This window comes from Petaurus breviceps, unplaced genomic scaffold, assembly GCF_028583685.1.
Source record: "Petaurus breviceps papuanus isolate PSGF00001 unplaced genomic scaffold, PetGlider_PUasm1.0 175, whole genome shotgun sequence".
NCBI classification, from domain to species: Eukaryota; Metazoa; Chordata; class Mammalia; order Diprotodontia; family Petauridae; genus Petaurus; species Petaurus breviceps.
In genome coordinates, this window is record NW_027185764.1 from 16,020,831 (window position 1) to 16,038,674 (window position 17,844).

Consider the following 17,844-nt stretch of genomic DNA (forward strand, 5'->3'; position numbering starts at 1 on the left):
CAAATTTCCACCCTTCTTCCATCTGAGTTCCTCTATGGGCTGGGGGAGCACCGCCGTGGCTTTCTTCACCACTTCGACTGGACCACCCTGAGTTTTTGGGCCCGGGATGTCCCACCCACGGTAGCCATTTTCCATTGTCCGTTGCCTACCCTCCTTCCCGTTCCATTCCCCCTAACCTCCCACCCTCACCTCCCTTGGGTTATATTTTCAATCTATGAGGGTCTTCCCTACATGCTCCTGTAGAGCCATCAGATGGCTAAGCCCTTAACCTCTTAATAAGGGATTATTTCCAATGAGTACTTTGGGTATACTCAGCATCTGGGTGTGAGGATCTGAAATCCACAGCTAAGATGAGGGTACCTTTTTCTAGTGGCCTAAGGGAGTTGAGGGGAGCCTTTGGTAAGTAACTTTCTAGTTTCCCCAATAAAGTCTCTTGAGCCTTTGAAAGCCAGAGGCATCTGGTACTTTGATCAGAAGTATGATACTAGAACCTTCCTGGAGTCTAGAGATTTCTAGTCTGGATACTTTGCTAACATTCCTGCCTCTCCAGGCCTGTATCCTATTCCCTAGAGTTATATGACTCCATTATAAGTATAGGAAAATCTTATCAGAATATCTCTGCATATACGAGCTTCTCTGACATTCCCCATTGACAAAGACAGGATTTTGGAGCTGGAAGGAATCTTAGCAATCATTCACTTATAGCCTCTTCACAGGGGCAGCTAGGTGGCACGGTGGATAGAGTGCCAGTCCTGGAGTCAGGAAGACTTGTCTTCTTGAGTTCGAATCTGGCCTCAGACACTTACTAGCTGTGTGACCCTGGGCAAGTCACCTAACCTTGTTTGCCTCAGTTTCCTCACATCTAGAAAGTGAACTGGAGAAGGAAATGACAAACCACTCCAGTGTCTTTGCCAAGAAAACCCTAATTGGGATCATGAAGAGTCAGCGTGACTGGAAAATGATTGAACGACAGATGAGAAAATCCAGACCCAGATAAAGAAACATCCCCCGCAGAGTTAGGGATGTGTTGCTGAAGCTATACTCTTTCCCACAATCCTGTGGATCTGCTTCCCTCCAATGCGTTTCTTTTCCTCCCTTCTCCATTCCTAGACCCTTTTCTTTCCATTGCCTTGCTCTGCTTTAAACTTCCTCCTCTTGTGGCAATCTAATGCTACATCCATGTCCCCTCCCTGTGGAGAAATTACTCACATTTTACTTAACCCTGCCTTCAGATCACTAGACTCTCACTAGAACTCTGTGTTGCCTTTGCCTGCCGTCCAGTGGTAGAGCCAGAGATCTTAACTGGGGGCTCTGTTTGGGATGACTGGGTCTGGAATGAGCTTTGAGGACATGCTGTTGACTGTTCTTGACCTACTACTTTCCTTCCCAAGCCCTTGAATTACTTTGGGGACCAGGTAAAGGAAAAGCAAGCGGGTATTCTCACCAAGTTTATTTCATTCCCAGGAGTCATACAATCTTTATGGGGTACACCCTTTCTACCTGAGTATGGAGGAGGCAGGATCTGCTCACGGCGTTTTCCTCCTGAATAGCAATGCCATGGGTAAGTCTGGACTTCTCCGGCTCTGGGTGAAGTCCTCAGGACGCAATAGCTCCTGTGCCATTAGAGTGATCAGCAAATATCTGCTGTAAGCCTGCTATGTACTAAGCCCTGTGCTGGGTGCCACGAGTGATGCAAAAATGACCAAGACAGATGCCTTTCCCTCAAGAGGCTTACAGCTGGACGATAACCCTAAGCAAAATAGCAGTAAAAGACAGCGTATGTGAAAGAGAGATTAGATTATATGGATGAGAAATTGGATCATGTGGAAGAGATTAGACTTGTTTTGCTAATCAATCAGTAAGCACTTATTAAGCATCTACTATGTACCAGGCATCTTCCTAAGTAATAGATATACAAAGAGCTAAAAGACAATCCCTGCTCTCAAGGAATTCACAGTCTGATGGGGGAGAAAACATGCAAACAATTATGTATAAATAGGATAAAACAGGATTTTGTTACTGTTAAGTTGTTTCTGATTTTTTTGTGACCCCATTTGGGATTTTCTTGACAAAGATACTTGAATGTTTTGTTGTTTATTTCTCCAGCTCATTTACAGATAAGGAAACTGAGGTAAATGGGGTTAAGTGACTTGCACAGGGTCACACAGCTAGTATGTGAGGCCGAATTTGAACCTAGGTCTTCCTGACTCCAGACCCAGCGCTCTATCCACTTCACCACCTAACTGCCCATCAAGACAGGATAATTTGGAGTTAATATCAGAGGGAAGGCACTAGAATTAAAGGGAATTAGGAAAAGCTTCTCACAGAGAGTATGATTTTAGCTGGGACTTGAAAGAAACTGGGAGGGAAAGATGAGAAAGGAGTCTTCCACGTATGGAGCATAGCCGGTGAAATTGCCTGGAGTATGGAGAGGGAGTGTCTTATCTGAGGAACAGCAGGGAGCCCAGTGTCACTGGTCTGAAGAGTGTGTGGGGAATCTAAAGTGTGAGACTAGAAAGGCAGGAGGGGGCCAGAGTGTAAAGGGTTTTGAATACCAAACAGAAGTGTTTGTATCGGAATGACTTGGTCAGATGAGTACTTTGGGAAGATTAATTTAATAGCTGAGGAAAAGTGGGCTGGAGTGGGGAGAGACCAGCAGGCTATTGCAACAGTCCAAGCTTGAGCTTGTGCTGGGTTGACAGCAGTGTCAGAGGAGAGAAGGGTTATATATGAGAGATGTTACGAAGGCAAAATCAATTAGAATGCTTCTTGAATGAATGAATCCGGGAAAGAAAGGAGGGAGAATATTCTTTGTGGGGAATACCAAAGAAAGGTTAGTTAGTTGTCACAACCAAAGTTTTCTTTCTGATTTGGTTAGAAAAATGTAGAGGGTCTGGAATCTTTACTGCAGAGGCCTTCTGATCTTGGATGTAACCAGAGAAGGGGCCAGTTTTTCAGGACTAATTTGGGGCAGAGAGAAATAGCCCAAGACCAGAAGGTAGCTGCCTGACTGCCTTGGAGAACTGAGTGAGACATCTGTTTCCTGACTTGGGTCTGGTTCTTTAGCAATTTTTGAGCAGTTTAACCACACACACACAGTTGCTGAATCATTTGCTTAAAATTCCACTTTCCCTTGTGTCCTTCCTCTGGCTCCCTGTACCTCTCCAAGCCCTTCCCCCACTGCCTCAGTATCTTCAGAGAAGTGTTTTCAAGTGCTTGGGGAAAGGGCAGCTTCTGGTTTGGAGATAGAAACCCACAATGTGCTCTGCGCACAGCTGGGCCCTCCTGAGGACGAGCTGTGGCCTTTGTAGGCCTTCTCATGAGCCAACAGTACAAATGCCATCCAGGGGAATGAGTTTTCTCATGCCTCCCCTCTTCCTTTGCGGGGTGAAATATGCCGCCTGTCCCAGAGCAGGAGCTACGGATCTCCTGACCTAAGATTTGACCAGCGGGTGGGGAGCCATCTAGCAATGAATAGGAATCTTGTGGTAAAAATACAACTTATTATTACCCAAATTTAGGCATAAAGGTAGAAAGCCCAGGTTCTAGATCTGCCTTTTCTATTAATTTGCTGTGATTGGGAAAATCTCTTTACCTTCCTGGGCCCTAGTCTCCTCATCTGTAAAATGTCATTTCCCTCAATTAGCTCCTTGAGGGAAGGGATTCTTTTAATTTTGGTTTTTGCATCTCTATCATGCCTGTCATTTATAAGTCTCTGAATAAATGCTTGTTGAATGAATGAATGCTTTTAGGCAACTAGTTGGGTTGGTGGACGTGGTGCTAAAGTTGGAGTCAGGAAGGCCCGAGTTCAGATTCTGCCTCAGACACTTCCTAGATGTGTGTCCCTGGGCTACTCAGTCAACCTCCCCCCAGCCTCAGTTTCCTTATCTGTAAAATGGGTATAATAATAGCACTTACCTCAGAGGTTGTTGTGAGGATCAAATGAAGTAATATTTGTAAAGCACTCTGCAAACTTCAAAGTGCTGTGTGAATATTAGCTATTGCCATCATCATCATTATGCATGAAAAGATCGCCATATGGACGTCTTTTTCAACTCTGACATTCTCTGGTTCTCTGATTCCCAGGAAAAAGGCACGTTCAATAAATACACAGAGTGTTAACAGCTGACATTCATTAAAGATGTACAGAGTGCTTCGCCTACGTTAGCCCCTCTGATCCTCATAATAACCCTGTGAGACAGGGAGTGCAAATGTTAATACACCCATTTTACAGATGGGGAAACAAGTTTAGTGAGATGAAAGTATCTTGCCCAAATCATATGGTTCTGGCTCAGTGGCTGGACTGGAATTTGAACCTAGGTCTCCTGGCACCTAATTCAGTACCTAGGGGATCCTAAATATCCTCAGAATTGGGCTCTTGAGTGAGCAGGTCAGGGCTTATTATTCCCATTTCACAGATAGGGAAAACTAGGGCCCAGAGAGACTAAGTGACTTCTGAACGACTCCTAAGGAGGTATGGCGAAGCTGACACCAGGGCCTAGGACTACCAGCTGAAGGACCCAACTTTTGACTCCGAAGCCAGTTCTTTTTCCACTGATTGTCTCTCTGCGTCATATAACAATTGAGAGATAAGGCAGAGGCTAGTCCTGTTCCTTGACAGGGTGTTCCGTTATCAGGCCCAAACTTCCTTCTTTGAAACTTCCATCTGAGCTCCTGGTCTGTTTCCTGGGGACAAACCAGACAAGTTCTCTCTCTCTTCTATGTGGCAACCCTTCAAATGCTTGAAGGCTGCCCCGTGTCCCCTTAAGCGAAACCTGCCCTGTTCCCTTAGTTGATCTTCACAAGGACTGAAGGTCCTTTATCCACTTGCCCTCCTCCTGCCATCCTCCCGTGGCTGCAGTTACCAGGGATGACTGATATGACCTTGCTGCAATCAGCAGCAGCAGCAGCTTCAAGCTTCCTTCCCAAAAGCCATCACTGATGGATTGCTTTTCTCCTTGAGATGATGGTCAGCATAGGCTGGTGGGTAGAAAGCTGGCTTTGTAGTCAGGAAGACCTGAGTCCAGGTGTCACCTTTTTACATACTGGTTGTGGGACCCTGGCCCACAATGGCTCTCAATGCTCTAGGAAACCATTTTGACTATATGTTGCAGAAAATGTGCCAACTCGCATGGGTAGAGAGCATTTCCTAGCCAGGGAGATCCCTGTACAAGAGAAATCATAAGTACAGACCCTTTCCTTGAGGCAAAAGGGAACACCATACATTCAAGGCATCTGAAGCCCAATGTTATCATTCGGCTGTGATTGATTCTTCATGATCTCCTTTGGGGTTTTCGTGGCAAAGATACTGCAGTGGTTTGCCAAGATGAGGAAACTGAGGCAAACAGGATTAAGTGACTTGCCCAGGGTCACACAACTAGTAAGCATCTGTGGCTGGATTTGAACTTAGGACTTCTTGACTCAAGGCCCAGCGCTCTATCTACTGCACCACCTGGCCGAACCACAGTGGGATGCTATTAACTCCTGCTCTCCATTTCTTTCCCAAGAGGTCGTTCTGCAGCCTGCTCCTGCCCTGACATGGAGGACTGTGGGCGGGATTCTGGATTTTTACATCTTCCTGGGGCCAGAGCCAAGCTCTGTTGTTCAGCAATACCAGCAGGTCATCGGTGAGTATTTCACCTGTTTCTCCTCGACTTCTCCCTTTTGCTCTGGTTTTCAGTGTCACCTTCTCATAAAATCCTGCCAGCAGTGACGTTGGTGTCTGCCCTCCGTCCCATCATCGTGACGCAGTCACCTCCTTAGGCTCTCTCCCAGTCATCACCGTTGAGTCGTCTTTCTCTGTCAGCAAGACTGTTCTTATCACTCGCTCTCTTCCCTGTCACTGTCAAGGTGGTTATTGTTGTAGAAGTGCCAAGCTGGCTAGAATCCATAGTGAAGACAGGAGGAACGAGAAGGGAGGGCAGGCAATTCAGTTATCTTTCAGTAAGTAAGTGGATTACAGACGAGTTTTCAAATTGTGCATGAAAAGAAGCTAGCAGGGATCTCTCGTGAGTCCTTAAGGACAGAGGTCTGTCCCACTGTACCCTTGGAGGACCTTGTAAACTTGTGTTTACATCTTAAAAGGAAATTTGGCATTTGCTCAGTGGCCTAAATATTTTTTTAACTTTTCCAAGGTGATATAGCAGCAGTGGCCCTGGAAATGCTCCCCAGTGGCCTGGTCTCTTGGATATTTACCCAGTCTTCTCTGACTACCACCCTCTTATTCAAGGACTAGTCACACTCAGTATTGGATGCAATGGACGTCAGCCACGTTGGAAAAGAGAATTGAAGATATAGGAGAGATCCAGGTAAATAACAATTCTCTTTTCCAACATGGCTGACCTTCAGTGAGTCTAGCCTCCCTCCCTTTTCCTTTTTTTTTTAAATGTGGAACACTTCGCAGATTTGCTTGTCATCCTTGCATAGAGGCCATGCTAATCTTCTCTGTGTGGTTCCAATTTTAGTATGTGGGCTACCAGAGAGAGCACCTCCCTCCCTATTTCTAGAGGGCAGCTAGAGTCTGAGTTGGCTACCCCTTCAAGTAGGGTTTCAGCAGTGCATGGCAGCTGGCTGACTGGCATCTTTGGCTCAGATTTTCTACGTGGAAGACAAGTCCCAGGCATGGGCATAAGGAATCTGGAGAGCATGTCCTTGTACGATCCTATGTGAAAATGTTCCCTCAGCCTCCCTCTGCCCAGCATAAGCTTTTGCTCTGTTAGAGAGGGATATGAGAAGCTGAGGAGCCATTCAGTTTATTAGAACATTATACTAGATGTTAAGGGAAATGCAAATTCTAGGTAACAAAAATCTATTTTTTTCTCCCTCCCACTTTTCTCCCATCTGGGAAAACAATAACAAAAACCCTAACAAATATGCATAGTCAAGCAAAACAAATTTCTGCACTATACTCACACACACACACACTCACACACACTCACATACACACACTCACACACTCACATACACACACTCACACACTCACACACACACAACCTTTTGGACAACTAGGTAGTGCAGTATACAGAGCACTGGGCTTGGAGTCAGGAAGACTCATCTTCCTAAGTTCAAATGCAGTCTCAAATACTTACTGGCTGTGTGACTCTGGGCAAGTCACTTAACTCTGTCTCAGTTTCCTTGTCTGTAAAATGAGCTGGAGAAGGAAATGGCCAACAGCTCCAGTATCATTGCTAAGAAAACCCCAAAATGGGATCACAAAGAGTCAGACATAACTGAAACTACTAAAGGACAACAAATATAAAGCACAATATATACATATGTATGTGTGTGTATGTACATGTATATAGTCTATGTATGTGTGTGGGAGAGAGAGAGACAGAAAGACAGAGGGACAGAGAGAGAGAGGGAGAGAGAGAGAGAGGGAGAGAGAGAAAGAGAGAGAGAGAGGGAGAGAGAGAGAGAGACAGACAGACAGACAGACAGACAGACAGACTAATTTAGCACCCTGATTCTATTACTTCTCAGTGGTGGGTAGCATAGTCGTTGCATTATCAGAGTTCTTTTTTGCCTCCAGTCTTTCTCCTTTCTCATCTACTCCTCATTGCATGTTACTGGAATAATCTTTATTGTGTATCAATCTGTTCATAGCATTTCTCTTCTCAACAACCTGCTGTGACTCACTAGTGCATGCAATTAGGTTTTAGTTACTTTACGCGGCTTTCAGGATCCTCCTCAGTTTGGTGTCACTGCATCATTCCCCCCTTATCTCACAGTGCTGCTCTCCACATGGTCTCTATGTTCCCCAGATGTACCATTGTGCTCTCCCTCTACCTGTGTGCCTTCATCCCTCCTTTGACTTAGGACCTGAGTTCCTAGCCATCCTTTAAAGCCCTTCTTGAATCCTGCCTCCTTCATGAAGCCTTCCTCAGTCCTTCACCTTATTTTTTCCTTCCCTTCACTCCTGATCAGTAATAGGCAACTAGGCTGCACAGTGGATAGAGAGCCCAGCCTGAAGTCAGGAAGACTCATCTCTTGAGTTTAAGGCCTCAGACACTTACTATGTGACCCTGGGCAAGTCACTTAACTCTTTTTGCCTCAGTTTCCTCATCTGTAATATGAGCTAGAGAGGGAAATGGCAAACCTCTCCAGTATCTTTGCCAAGAGAACCCTAGATGGGCTCATGGAGAGTCAGACATGACTGAAAACAGATGAACAGCAATAATGAACTTTACCCACTGATTCTCTTAGCACTTTGTTTTTATAACTCTAATATGGGGTGAGAAGGGATGAAACTGGACCTACGATTTCATGGGTGTAGGGAACTCACAGTGAGGAAATTTCTCCTACCATTGAGAGGTGAAGTAACCTGCCAGGGGTGACGCAGCCAGTATGTATCAAGGTTGAGTTTTATACCAGATCTTTCTGACGCTACAATCATCTCACTCTATACCATGCTGTGCTGATTCTTCTGGTAGCTTTTTCCTAACTCAGTCCATTCCACTTTTGGACAATTCTAATTCTTCAGAAGTTTTGAGCTGAAATCTGTCCATTTATAACTTCTACACACTATTCCTAACTCTGCCGAGTGGGATCTAGCAAAACACGTGTAATCCTCCTGCGTTGTCATACCTGAGGACAGTTCTCACATGCCCTGAAAACCTTTTCTCGTCTGGGTTAAACATCTCAAATTCCTTCCACCAATCTTCAATGTCATGTATAGCCTTGTACCCATCTTTACTGGCCTACTCTGGACACCGTCCAGCTTGTTAATGTCATTTTAAATGGTGGCACCTAGAAACTAACATGGTACTCGAGATGTGGACCGGCCATTATGTGAAGGGACACCATGCCTCTCCCGATGCAGTCTAGATCCAACGTTTTTGTTGTCGAGTTGTTTTGTTGTCTTCTGTGTGACACAACAGACTCATATTGATCTCACATTTAGTTAAATGCTCAGATCTTTTCCATTCAAACGTTTTGCCTAGCTATCTTCTACCTTCCTATATAGAGCAGATTTTTTTAACTCTTGATTTTTAAACCCTTGAGATGATGACAAGGCATATGGTACAAAGGAAGACTGTGTGTGACCGCTCGTGTAGGTCAGGGAAGAAGTTGGGGAAATAAAATGACTTGAAGGTTGGAAAAGGACAGAAACAACATGTGCGTTGTACGGCCCTCAGGAAATGAAAGGTCATTGAAAGATGATAGTATAAAAATGGTCTGAATGTTCAGCAGAGAGCAAGGATTAAGGTCTGGCCCTATGAGTTGTAGAAGGAAATGGCAAATCACTCCAGTATCTCTGCCAAGAAGACCCTAAATGAGGTCACGACAGGTTGGATATGACTGAAATGATTGAACAACAAATTGTTGAGATTAGAACAGTGATTCCAGGGGTTACAGTGTAAGGATCTATGAAGTAGATAAACTGAATAGGAGCAGGATAGAAAGGATTGGGATGGTGGTGATTAGGAGAGGAAGGAGGACTGAGGAGATAGTATGGACATGCTGTCTGAAGGTGGTAAGACTGAATGATGAGCATCAAGCAGCCAGGATAGTGTGAGGTGGCTTGGTGTTGTCATAAATTTAAACCTCAAAGGTCACCTAGCTAAACTACTTAATTTTCTAGTTGAGATACTGAAACTCAGAGAAATTAAAATGACTTGTCCAAGGTCACATAGTCAGGATTTGAACCTAGGTCCTGTGACTCCCAATCTAGCCCTCTTTTGTCTGTACCATGTTGTCTCCCTTAGCAAGATCCATAGGCAGAATTTAACCCACAGGACACTTGCATAGTTAATGTGCCCCAGGATTTGAAAGAGCTTCTGGAACACTAGCATTCTGGAGTGTTCCTCTGAGAAGTCTTGTTCTCAGCTATGCTCTTACTACTGTCCTCATTGTGGAAGGGAATCTTCCAGTCTCTAGGAGGGAAGGTAGGAACTCTGGAACAGGTGGTCTCATAGATGGGGAGACCCATTTGAAGGATTAACCCTAGTCATGTGTCTGCTGCTGTTTCTCAGGGCCATTTTCCTCTCTTCCATTTTTTCAGAAAAAAATTCCACTGTTTGTTAATAATGTCTCATTCTCCCAAAGACAGGGAAGTCCTAGCTGCCATTCTTTTGGACCCCTTTGATTTCTCCCCCAAGCCTCAGGAACCTCATCATTGGGACATCTAATCATCCTTAAAGATCCAATCAGCTTTGGTCCTGACATCTCCTCAGCCCCCTTTTCCCCTCTGATTGGAGGGCAGAGCCATGAACTCCTAAGCCTCTGTTTAAGGAGATCCAGGACAGCCATGTCCTCATTTCCCATGAGAGTGCACTCCTTTGGGATTTCTTTGACTTCTGCATCATTCTCCTCCCTCTTCCCTTCAGCTTTCTTTTGTGTGTTTTCTTCCTTTGTTAGATTATAAGCTACTTGAGGACAAGGATTCTCTTTTTTGTATTTGTATCTCCACTGCATAGCACAATACTTGGCGCATAGTAGGTATTTACTCAATGTCTATTGACTGGTTTTTTAAAATAAAATTTTATTGCTATTTTGTTTGCATATTTCTCATGTATCCTTCTTCCCTCCCTCTCCTCTCCCTGAGTAATCCCTCATATCAAAAGATAGAAAGGTGGAAAACAGTTTGGTAAAACAAACAAAAAAAAACCATATAGAAAGAATTTGACACTGTATTTGATGTTTCTGATCCATAACTCCGCCCTCCTCTGCAAGGAATCTAGTTGGGGTGAGAAGAGCACAGAGAGAATGTGCCTTCTTATACCTTTTCTTTGGGCACAAGTCTGGTCAGGGTCATCTGAGAATATTCAGATTATTGTTTCCATTTAGATCACTGTAGTATTTTATATTGCTTTCCTGGTTCTGTTTTCTTCACTTCGTATCAGCTCATAGAAGCCTTCCTATGCTTCTTCATAGTCATCATAGTCATTTCTTACAACACACAGCAATGTTCCATTAGCTTCCATTACCTTTGCTGCCACAGAAAGGGCTGCCATAACTACATCAGTGTACATAAGGGTGCTGACTTGCCATTTTACTCAGGGAAGATTTGAACAACTGAGTCACATTTTTATCCCCTTCCATCAGGAGCCCTTGTAGCTGTCACCCTCACCCTACTGACAAAGTGCCATCATTTCAGGCTTCCCTACTATGCCACCTTTCTGGGGACTTGGTTTCCATCTTTGCCGCTGGGGTTATGGTAGCAGTAACCAGACATGGCAGACGGTGAAAAACATGAGGAACTATCTCATCCCACAGGTAAGATCAGCCCATGAAGTGCTTCTGCTTCACAGGACCCTCCCGTCTGGGCTCCCTTGGCTTATCTGTTTGTGTCTCAGAGCCAAGAGGAGTGGAAATGTGGTTTTACTGCAGGACAGCCAAGTAGGAAACAAAGAACAAACTAAATGGGCTCATGAAGTCATGTGGTTTAATGTAAAGCAAACACTGGCCTCGGGTCTAGTCATGATCTCAGTTTCCTTATCTTTAAGATGAAGGAGTCGTCTTAGCTAAACTCAGAGTTTCCTTTCAGTTCTTTGTTGTTGTTATTCAGTCATTTCAGTCACGTCCAACTCTTTGTGACCCCATATGGGGCTTTCTTGGCAAAGATACTGGAGAGGTTTGCCATTTCCTTCTCTAGCTCATTTTACAGATTAGGAAAATGAGACAAACAGGGTAAAGTGACTTGCCCAGGGTCACACAACTTATAAGTGTCTGAGGCCAGATTTGAATTCATGAAGATGAGTCTTCTCCCACTGTGCCACCTAGCCACCCCCCCTTTTTAGTTCTAGCATACTGTGATTGTAAATGTTCTCTAATTTCTGACCTCCAGCTTCGATTTGGAATCTGAAGTTCTGGGTTTGTTTTTTAGCCTTACACCTATGTGACCTTGGGCAAGTCACTTACCCTTTGTAGTCCTCATTTTTCTCATCTGTAAAATGACAGGGCTAGTCTAGTTGACATCTAAGATACCTGCCACCTCAAAATCTTTGATCCCCAATGACTCCAAAAAGCTTTCTGGCATCCTGTGCAATTCCCCTGCTCTCTAGCTCTGGACATCTGTCTCACTTCTCTGCAGTAAATTTTCCATGTAAGAGACCTGCATTAGTGACGGTGAATGGAAGCCAGAATTTCTTCCTTGACCTGAATGAAGACAAAGCTTTTTGCTTTCTCAGGAGATCACTCAGCTCTCTCCACCAAGAAGTCTGGAAGCCTCAGGAGTATAGACTGCCAGAGTGCAGCCTGAGTTAAAACCCATATTGGAAGGACAAGGAATTGGTCTCAAAGTCCAAGGAAAGGGATGGAGATAGAGAAATAGAATCAGTCACTAAGGAAGGGATGGAAGGAATAGTAAATACAAGTTTACAACATAGCCAGAGCAGAACAAGTAATCTGAACTAGAATAAGGCAAGATTCTATGTACAATACTTCTGTAGGTAAGAAAGAACAGGGGGGAGAAAAATCAAGAAATACTGATCTTAAGATAAGCAGTAATAATATTTCAATTTGACAACTGCCTGAGGATCAAGTGGATGCTCCCCCAGGTATGTGACTGCAGCCAGATCTAAGGGCATCTCTAGCTCTCATTTCTCCTTCTATAAAATGGAAATCGCTATAAATTTCCTTCAGAGAATATTTTTATTGGGAACTTGCTATATGAAAGTCACTGTAATTGTGTTAAGCCAGATGCAAAGATAAATAAGAAATGGTTTGTCACTTCGAGGGGCTTACCACCTATAGTAGCAGGTCAGACAAAATATGTATACAGATAAGTAGAAAACAAAATACAATATGATGAGTGTTTGGGATAGGCACAAACAAAATACTGTAAGAGTACAAAAGAGGGAGGGAACGTTTCTGGGCTGGAGAATTAGGGGATGCTTCAGTGAAAAGGTATGTTTAATAGGTTTAAAATTAATTCTTAAGGGCTGATGGTATTTCAATGGTCAGGGATAGTAGTAAGGTCCATTCCAGATGTAAGGTACCAGTATGAGCAAAATTTTGGAGGCACGAAAGTACAGAATGTGTCTGGGGATCAGTTCAGTTTGGGTAGTAGGGATTAGGGAGCGGGCTAGGAGCGTACAGACCTGCTTTGGAATAGGTGCTATGTGCAGGGAACATGCTAAAAAGTCAACAAAAGATGGAGGAAAAGTTGTCAGAGCAACTATGAGGGCTGAAAGAAAGAATGAGCCTATAGTGGACCAATCAACTTGGCTTTGTGCTTTTCTCCAGGAATATTAAAAAATTGGGAGGAGGGGAATGTTGATGAGGGTTATCCAAGAACCAGGATTGGACAGATTTCCAGGGTGTGATGAGGGCATCATTGAAATGATTAACCGTAGGGTATATGCTAGGGAGGAAGTAAAAAATGGAGCCAGAAAGGAAATAGTAGTGGAGAGTAAGGGAGGGATGGCAGAATGAGAGAACAGGGAGGAAGTAAAAGGACCAGTGGTAATGGTGAGATTGAAGAAAAAGTCCAGTAGGTAAAATGTAAGCTCCTTGAAGAGAGGATCTCTGTAATTTTTGTTCTTGTATCTGAAACACCTCACAAGGTGCCTAACACATTGTAAACTCCTAATAAATACCTGTTGAATAATTCAGTGATTGCCAAGCTGGAGGAAGTGGGAAGTCTGAAAAGCTAGGGAAATTGGGATCAAAGAGGGGAAAACTCAGAACTGGAGATCTTGGAGGTGAAAAAGTTGCTAGTAATTATGAGGTCTAAGGTGTGGCCTGCTAAAAGGTGACCAAAGTGGAATGGACATTGAGGTCATGAAATGTAAAGCAGCTTGAAGCTAAGGCCAGGGTGTTAAAGCTGGTGCCAAGCTTTGATCGATGAATCTCACAAACTTAGCTAGTCTGTCTGGCATGTGAACAATAGGTATTTAGAGATGGTATGAATAGGAAAGGATGCTATTGGAGTAAGGGAGATCTGAGTTCAAATTTAGCCTCAGACATTTACTGGCTGTGTGATTCAGGGCAAGTCACTTTACCTCTGTTTGCCTCCATTTCTTCATCTGTAAAGTAGCAGCTATATCCCAGGACTGCTATGAGAATGAAATGAGATAAAAGCCTATTGCAACCTTAAGGCACTCTATAAATGTTAACTATTATTCTGTATTTTATTGCTGGCTCTATACCAGAGCTTTTGATAACTCAGGCTCACTTCTACACCATGATGAAGATTTCATGGATGAGTGGGACATTAGTGAAGGGAGTGGTATATATGTGAAAAGTGTATAAAATAATAAGTGTATATAATCCAAGAAAGATCATTAGGCAATTTATGATAAGTGCCAAGCATACAAAAGGTAAAAGCTATGAGTTCAGAGGAGGCTCCAAGGTCAGAGTAGGATTGGAGCTGTTTCAATATCTTACCATATTTTCTTAATTTATTCTTTCTTCTAATTTGGTATTGGCTTTGATCCATGATCTTAGATGTCCATGATCTGACTGTACACAGATAGCTGGTTTGGAAATGACTACCACCTCATTTCTGGTCTGTTAAAATATAATGAAGCTGCATTTTTTGTGATGTCCTTTGGTGCTTACAATATTCATCATCTCTCAACTGTGTGCTTGCAGAAAGTATTCATGATACATAGGTGTAAGACTTCTGTATTTTTTCACAAGCCTTTAGCCCTTCTTGTGTCTTATTCCAGAAACACATTTTCCAATATACTCTTTGATATTTTCTATGCTCACCTTTGCACAGAATCTCTGAATATTAAAGTATTTGTTGATTTTAAAATTTTTTATTTTATTTTTAATTCTTAATTCTCTGCCCTCCCCTTTCCCACTCACTAAGAAGCAAAAAAACCAACAAACCCCTAAACCCATTATAAATATATATATACTCACAGAAAACAAATTCCCATGTTAATTACCAAAGGAAGAAGAAAAAAAGGAAAAGAAAGGGAAGAAAATATGTTTCAATTTGCAATTTGAGTTGATGAGCTCTTTATCTGGAGACAGAAAGCATGTTTCATCATGAGTCCTTTGGAATTGTGGTTGGATATTGTGCTAATCAATGTTATTAATTCTTTCACAGTTGATTAGTTTATAATATTATTATTATATAACTTTTCCTTCTGGTTCTGCTTACTTTACTTTATATTTCTTTGTACAAGTCTTTCCATGTTTTTTCTAAAGCCATCCTTTTTTAAATCATAGCATTAGTATTTCATCACATTCGTATACCATAACTTGTTCAGCCATTTCCCAGTTGACAGTTTCCAATTCTTTTCTACTGCGCACACACACAAAAAAGCTGGTATAAATATTTTTCTACATATGGATCCTTTTCCTCTCTCTTTCATCTCTTTGGGGGTATAGACCTATTAGTGGTACTTCTGAGTCAAAGGGTGTGCACAATTTAATAGCTTTTGGGGCATAGTTCCACATTGCTTTCCAGAATGGTTGGATCAGTTCATAGCTCCACCAATACTGAATTAAAGTAACTGTTTCCCACAGTCCCTCCAGAGTTTGTCATTTTTTTTTTCTGTCATCTTAGCCAATATGATGGGTGTGAAGTGGTACCTTAGAATTGTTTTAACCTGGATTTATCCAATTATTAGTGATTTAGAACATTTTAAAAAATACAGCTATTGATAGCTTGAATTTCTTCCCTTAAAAACTGACCACTTATGTTGATTTAATTTCAAGGACTTTATTGCACTCTGTGGAATTTATCATCGACAGATTATGACCTCAAGTAAATCACTTAAGCTCCCTGGGCCTCAGTTTTCTTAACTCTAAAACAAAGGGACTGCATTAAATGATCAGTGATCCAATAGTATTATATAGGTTCACAAACTATAGTCATCTTCATGGTATGATGTGGTTTTGTTTCTTTTTTTCTTTTGGGAAATGTTTATTATGAGCAAAGATGTACAAAATAGCCCACGTTTTCCATGAAATGCTGTTTTTTTGTTGATTCTGGTTATAGGATAAAAGCAACTCTCCCAAATCCTATATTTGCTTCTCCTGTGAGCCATTCTTGTATCGAACTGCAATTTCCTTTTGTGTTCTGGTTTTAATTATAGTAAGAATGCCAGAATTGGTGTGATCCAATTCCTGTAGTAGCATGTATATTCATTGGCTGTGGACAAATATATCATATTTAAAGTGTTAGCAGTCAAAGCCAATATTTATAGATAACCTATTGAAGAGATAGGAGAAGACTCTATGCCTTAGCAGAGGTGGGAGGTTCATGAACATTGTATATTGCACATGCTTTCAGACTTTTTTTGGATGTATTGATCAGTTATGCTGCTTTTTCCCCCCTTCCTTCCTTCTTTCTTTCTCTCATCTTTAAGAATAATATTATACGGGATGACTCTCTAGGAGAGGGGAAATTATAGTGATGTAAAAACAAAAGATATTAATAAAAACTTATTTTAAAAATATAGACAGTTTATCTAAAACCAATGTGAATCTTGGCATCCTTTGCACCCTTTTCCAAACCTCTTCCATGAAAAAGTGGAAAGAGACTAAAAAGAACTAAGAAATTAAAAAAATTTTTTCTTTGTTTTATGGATTGATATGACCAAAGAATTCATACTGGTGATGAGCCTCTCTGTACTTGGCTAGACTGGTCTTGGCGAGCAGACCCAGTGGTAGCTTTTTGGCTACTTAATAGCTGGCTTTGGTTTTTCCATTAGAGGTAACTTCAGCTCTCTAATATACTTGTCAAAACAGCTAGAAATATGAAAAATTTGTAAACTTCTTTGTTTCTCTTTCAGCATTGTATGCTGTTTTATAATTCATATGCTGTCTTCAGGAAAGAACAAAGGACCTAGAATTACAGAACTAAAGTGACATGCTATTGCTCAGTTGAATATATTTTAAATCATATTTGCAGTAACAACTACTTAAAATAACCTCCCTTCACATGTTTTGTAAATAGGCCCACATCTTAACAATCAGAACAATTGACTTAAAAGGTTCAGAAAATTTGAGATTCCCCCCATACTTGGTTTTTTTGGGTAAAAAAAATTCAACCTTAAAGATTCTCCTTCAAATAAAATGTCTTCCATTCAATCATACTGATATAAGATCTTCTTAAAAGATGAAGCAACAAAAATAACTTTATTTGATGCTTCACTAAGATCAAAAAGAGAAAAAGAGGAGAGAGAACATGTGAGAGAGGAGCAAGAGAGAGAAATGAGGGAGAGAGGGGAGCAAGAAAGAGAGAGAGAGGAACAAGAGAGGGAAAAGGAGAATTAGAGAGAGAAAATAACAAGGGAGAGAAAAAGAGGGGGTGAGAGAGGAACAAGGAAGAAATAACTAGAGAGGAAGAGAGAAAAAAGAGAGGGAAAGAGGGGAATAAGAAAGAGAAAAAGAGAGGACAAGAAAGAGAGAGAGGAACAAGAGAGAGAAACAGGTGAGACTGATCAGCTGAGTGTGACAGTCTGTGCAGCTTGTTCCTTGCCCGTGGTCCTCCACTACTGCAGAGAAGAGAGGGAGGCACCCTTTTCTGCTCCCCTTTTGTCTCCTGATTGATATAATTGTATATTATTTAGGTTTTGTTATAAGGGATGTGCTGCAGCCAGCTCCAAGGACAACCTAGTGTTAAAATTTTATTGTGAGCATTTATATATACCTCACAAATTGTCTCGATTCTTTTTTTTAAACCTTTTTTGGAGGGCAGTTGGGGTTAAGTGACTTGCCCAAGGTCACACGGCTAGTAAAATTGTCTTGATTCTTTTTTTTTTTTTAAGCAATCAGGGTTAAGTAACTTGCTCAAGGTTACATGGCCAGTTATTTCTGGGTGTAGTGCTGAGTATTGGAGCCCAGATTTGATCCAGGTCATCCTGGATCATCCCGACACTGGAGCCGGTGTTCTTACTCGCTGAGCCACCTGGCCGCCCCTAAGCAATTGGGGTTAAG

The 17,844-nt window shown here is 42.2% G+C and overlaps 1 protein-coding gene and 1 non-coding gene across 2 annotated transcripts in view; one reads left to right on the plus strand and one right to left on the minus strand.

The window, feature by feature from the left end:
- LOC138158996 (lysosomal alpha-glucosidase-like) overlaps positions 1 to 17,844 on the plus strand; it is a 71,458-nt gene that overhangs the window by 22,937 nt on the left and 30,677 nt on the right. The window contains exons 5-8 of the mRNA XM_069085351.1: positions 6 to 120; positions 1,465 to 1,561; positions 5,508 to 5,627; positions 11,099 to 11,217. Of these exons, the coding sequence (XP_068941452.1) occupies positions 6 to 120; positions 1,465 to 1,561; positions 5,508 to 5,627; positions 11,099 to 11,217 (451 nt within the window). The remainder of the gene's footprint in view (positions 1 to 5; positions 121 to 1,464; positions 1,562 to 5,507; positions 5,628 to 11,098; positions 11,218 to 17,844) is intronic.
- Positions 6,382 to 6,488, minus strand: LOC138159237 (U6 spliceosomal RNA). The gene has a single exon (XR_011167839.1). It is a non-coding gene; the product is annotated as a U6 spliceosomal RNA (small nuclear RNA).